This window comes from Hydra vulgaris, chromosome 15 (assembly GCF_038396675.1).
Source record: "Hydra vulgaris chromosome 15, alternate assembly HydraT2T_AEP".
NCBI lineage: Eukaryota > Metazoa > Cnidaria > Hydrozoa > Anthoathecata > Hydridae > Hydra > Hydra vulgaris.
The window spans coordinates 18,207,501-18,212,500 of record NC_088934.1 but is presented as its reverse complement, the minus strand read 5'-3'; the positions used below and the strand labels follow the sequence as shown (position 1 = coordinate 18,212,500).

Here is a 5,000-nt window from a genome sequence, read left to right as displayed (position 1 = left end):
ATATAAAATATCTAGGAGTATTTCTTGACAAAGACCTATCATGGTACAATCAATTAATTCAATTAAATAAAAAACTCTTGCGTGCCAATAGTATGTTGTCATTAATATAGCACTATGTTCCCTAACATATTTTAATATCAATTTACTATTCCTTGTTCCCCTCCCATCTAAGCTATTGTTGCATTGCTTGGGGTCAAAAAGGTAGTCTTCTGTTAAATTGTATAAACAATTTACAGTGCACTTTCACTATTATCCAAGATTTCTGAATAAAAAATTCTAAAATTTCAAGGTTTTTTAAAGCATTTTAATTGTCTCTTCAAAATAAACTACCAAATTCATTTAATAATATTTTTATTAAAACAAGTGACACGCAAGTATTACAAATATTTTTCGAAATACTGAAAATTTTAACTTGCACACTTCCATCTTTAACATTGTCAAATATGGCAAGCTCTCTATAAAACATCAATGTATTACTCACTGGAACCAAACAATACCATTTATAAGAAAAAAGATTTTAACTAAGTACCCTTTTATTACCAACACTCTTCTTCTCAATCGAAACCAAATTAAGAAATTTTTATTTGAGTATATATCTAATAAATATTAATTTTATCTTTTGTTATTATTGTTTTTTTTATATTACTGTATTTATAAAACTATTATTACTTTTATTTTATACTTTTTATTTTATACTATTTTTTTTTTAACTTTACTACTATTATTACTATTATAATTAATTAATTTTTGTTTTAGAAGTGTTATTAATACTATTTATAATGATAGTGGTATCAATTCCATTGTAGTAATAATTTTATGGTTATTATCATTAATTTTTTCAAATGTTATGTTTGTTTTTATAATTTCTGTCATAGTTATAAACTTTACTATAATTATTTTTACCATAGTTTTTATCATCAGTTATAATTTTTAGTAAAGTTATCATATTATAGTTACTATTTGTAATGCTTTTTTATTCATGTTATTATTGCTGTTCTATTTTTTATTTTTCTATGTTATTATTATTGCAATTATTAATATCTTTATTTATTAGTGCTTTATTTTCTTTTCTTTCTTTTTTTTTTTTTTTAATTTATTATAAATTCTTTCTATGTTTTATTTACAGTTTTTTTTTTGTATTTGTTTTTGTCTTTTTTTTTTTTTTAGGTATCACTTCAGACTAGTTTTTAACTATATGAGTGATACCTAACCTTATTTATGTGAGTTTATAATATATTATTTTAAATTGTTCACATTTTATGGTTTTTCTAAAAAAAATGTAAAAGAAACAAAACTTTCTGAAAAAATATACGTTTCGTTTTTTGCTTTCCTCATGTAAACTAAAAAAGCAAGCTAAAGATTAAAAGTTCATTCATTCAAAAATTTAATTTGTGCGGTAGTTACTAAGACTGAATTTTTTTGCTTTTGTTCGTTTATTATCAAAAGCAGTTTACTCTTAATTGCCAAAAAGCAAAAGTTAACTTTACTCTAAATGGATATTTTAAAATTGTTTTATCTTTCAAAAAAGCAAATTTTTGATGCATTCTAATATTATAAAATTTTTAAAATCCAAAATTTTTAAAAATTGATAATACAGTAGCCATTTTCCAGCAAGCAGGAAAACAAGATTCAGTCAAGCACTTAACAAAAAATTTACAAAAAGAATTTACAAAAAAGTGAAATAGAATACAAGATTTAGTAAACAGAAAATAATGGAGCTTAGCATCAGACAACACCTGTTTACATTTATTTCTTGCAATAATAAAAATATATTTGTTATCAAGATTACAATTAGATATAACAGTAGCACAAGAAGGTGAAAATCATGTAGATTCCGCCTTGACTTAAAGCCTCCATACCTGCTTAAATTCAGGAGGTAATGTAGGGGACACATTTATTAGTGGAAAGGCAAAAGACATCAACCCAAGGACAATCACAAAAAAAAAAGTTACAAAAAAAATCCCAGTCAGCTTTAAGGTAGTAGTAAGTCATGCATTAAAAGGCCAAGTCTGAAGTTCGATAAACGATTTATAGAGATCTTTACATAGTCTGAATCACCTAAACAAAAACAAGGAGAAACCAAACACAAGCTAGGTTCAGAGACAAGACATAAATCAAGGACTGAAGGTAATTGATTACGGTTGTCTGGCAAGCTGCAGAAATAAAGAAGTTATTGGCATTTGTGCTTGCAGGGTCAGTGGTGTTTTAGCCAAGCCATTTAGTATAATAAGCATTGAAGTTACCAATAACAACAATAAAGAATAAAGAGATAAAGTGTACTTGATGATTACAAGGGTGACTTTATTAATTTGATCAGAAATTACATCTAAAAGAGTGCAGTCTTAAGAAGGAGTACATTTCAAGGAAAAAGAAAAAGGTGATTTAGTAAAGAGGTTCTAAGTAGAAGCACGTAAGAAAATAATCAGAGGATTCACACCTAATTTCTTGACAAATAGGTGAACTGATGCATAAGTATATGCCTAAGGCAAGCATGTGACTATTGGAGTCTTAAAAAATCAAGTGATAGCAGCCATATATACTGAAATCAAAGAAGAAACAACCAAATTAGTCTCACAAAGTGCATGCTAGACAGGTGAATTTTGAAAGAAGTAAGATTCAACTGATAAAAAGTTACTTCAAAAACAATGAATATTTATAAAAGAACTGAAACATGTTCAGAGCTTGTGATGAAGCGGGTGCGATCGCGCCGCGGTCTTGAAACACGCCTGTAAATGGTATTTTTAAACCTTCTAGGGGCGATAAAAAATGCTCGCTCAGCTTATAATGAGAGTATAAAATCACGCTTATTCAAAAGTGTGGGATGGAAAAAATAATAAGCTTTTATATGGTTTTTTTATAAAATATTTGTAATTAAATTTTTTAGGTAATGATAAAACTTGTTGATTTAACAGTAAAACTCTGTCTTCCTTATACTTTTATCCTTATACAGAATACTTGAATAAAATATAAGCATTAGTCACTCGCTTTCTGCACGTTTCTGTTTTGCTGTTTCGTCAGCATTTTTTCGTTTTGCACTAACATAATGAATGAACAGTTTGAAGTTGTTACAGCTTATTTCAATAATGGAATGTTAACTATTTTAACCAAGTGTATGTGGAAACACAATGTGAATATAAAAAATGTGCGAAAGAAATGGGAATAGAAAATTAGAAAATAACTATAAGAAAGTTAAAGCTTCTGAATATTTTTAATTTTGTAAAAACGGCAATTAAAATTTATTTGATTTATTGTTAATAATATTCCACACATTGTTTATAATAAAAAAATAAATTTTCATAATGGAGATTTTTTTATTTTTATTAATTAATTAAGAAAAAAATTAGTTATTAAAAAAATATCAAGAAATATGAAAACCATTTATCGTAAATATTAAGTTAACAGTGTTTTTAATACATATCAAAACAACGAAAGCAAAAAGTTTTAACTACGAATTTATTCTTCAATACTATTATAAGAACTTATTAACCCCTTGCGTTTTTGTTTGGTTGCGTTTTTTTTACCATTAATAGTTTAAAAAAATAGCGATCTGACGCAAATAAAAAACAAGAAGTTGGGAATTATAAAAAACTACATTGTTGAAGAGGTATAAATGCGCTGTTGTAGATACTACTTCAAACATTGACGAACAAAAGTCGTATAACAAATAGAAAGCTTTTTATAAACACAGTCTTGCGCAATTTTCAAATTTCAAGATCGCTCTCGTGGCTCTGACCCCGAGCGCGCATAATTGCGCTCGATAACAACATATTATAATTTTACGAGCGTGATAAAACACACTTGGCGATTTTCTTCATCACAAGCCCTTCATGTTGTTTATTTTTTAAAACAATTTTATGATATTTTTTGTTAATTACAATTATCTCCTAATAATAGTTGATAGTTTAATTTTAATATTTATTTTAATATCATTTTTATGATATTTTTTGCAGTTTATTTAGTTGACTTATTTTGTTTTAATTTAGCAGAAAAGCAAAAGCAACAACATTTATTGTAAATTATTTTTCTTTGAAATTCTAAAAGTTTTTGGAATGATTTGCACAGTGTAGTGTAATATGCTATTTTAAAAAGATTAACTTTAAAATTTTTGAAAAATAATGCATACAGTGAAAACATTTATTGAACTTTGTTTCATGTTTTTGCCATTTTGTTGTTTGTTTCTTGTAAAAAAAAAAAACAGAAAAAGAATGCCTTTTAAAACATTCAAATATGTTAAATTCAATAAAAAGAAATTCAATAAATTCAAATAGTTGTTTGAATAAAGTTTTTTCAGCTTAGTTTTCGTTTTTTTCATCAACAAAAATTTTTTTTTCTAACAAAAAAGCAAATGCTAGACATTTAGATAAAAATGAAGCAAACAAACAAATAAAAAGTGTAAGAATCTCCTATGCATTCAAAATATAGAGACAATTCAGATGATATAATTAGACTGCGACACTTTTAACAAGTTTTCAAAATTTTCTTCTTTTTTCTCTTGAAACTCTTCCTTTACATGCGACTCATTTCTTTAACCGTTGTCGTCTTTTGCATCATCGCTTCAACCGTCATTGTGTTTTTTTAACAACCTTATTAGAAAATTGAAGACCTTGTTAGAAAATTAAACTTATAACTTTACAAGTTAAACAAGTTAAAAAAATACTTATCATATTTATTTACTTACTTTTTTTTTTTTTTTTTTTCCTAATTTTATGATTTTTTCTTTTTAATGTGTTCAGGTTTTATTGAGCTTGATCTAAGTGGAAAATTACAAATTGGTGGAGCTATGGAGGGTATGATCGAAAAACCATTTGGCATTGAGTGGCTTGCTTTCGGAAATCTTAATTTAAATTTTGGACTTGATTTGAAGACATTTCTTCCATCTCTTGGTATGCATAACTTTTTTATTTGGGGATTGTTTAATTTTTTTATTCTTTTTTAGTTTATTCTTTTTTCACTTGATTTTGAAATATAAATTCTTATTAAGCAAATATTACTTTAAATAT

At 25.9% G+C, this 5,000-nt stretch overlaps 2 protein-coding genes across 3 annotated transcripts in view; both read left to right on the top strand.

Moving 5' to 3' along the window:
* The window catches only part of LOC136092364 (uncharacterized), a 244,938-nt gene that overhangs the window by 187,864 nt on the left and 52,074 nt on the right, over positions 1-5,000 (top strand). The window lies entirely within an intron of this gene.
* The window catches only part of LOC136092424 (uncharacterized), a 50,913-nt gene that overhangs the window by 27,231 nt on the left and 18,682 nt on the right, over positions 1-5,000 (top strand). Inside the window, exon 15 of the mRNA XM_065820662.1 lies at positions 4,734-4,883. Within this exon, the coding sequence (XP_065676734.1) occupies positions 4,734-4,883 (150 nt within the window). The remainder of the gene's footprint in view (positions 1-4,733; positions 4,884-5,000) is intronic.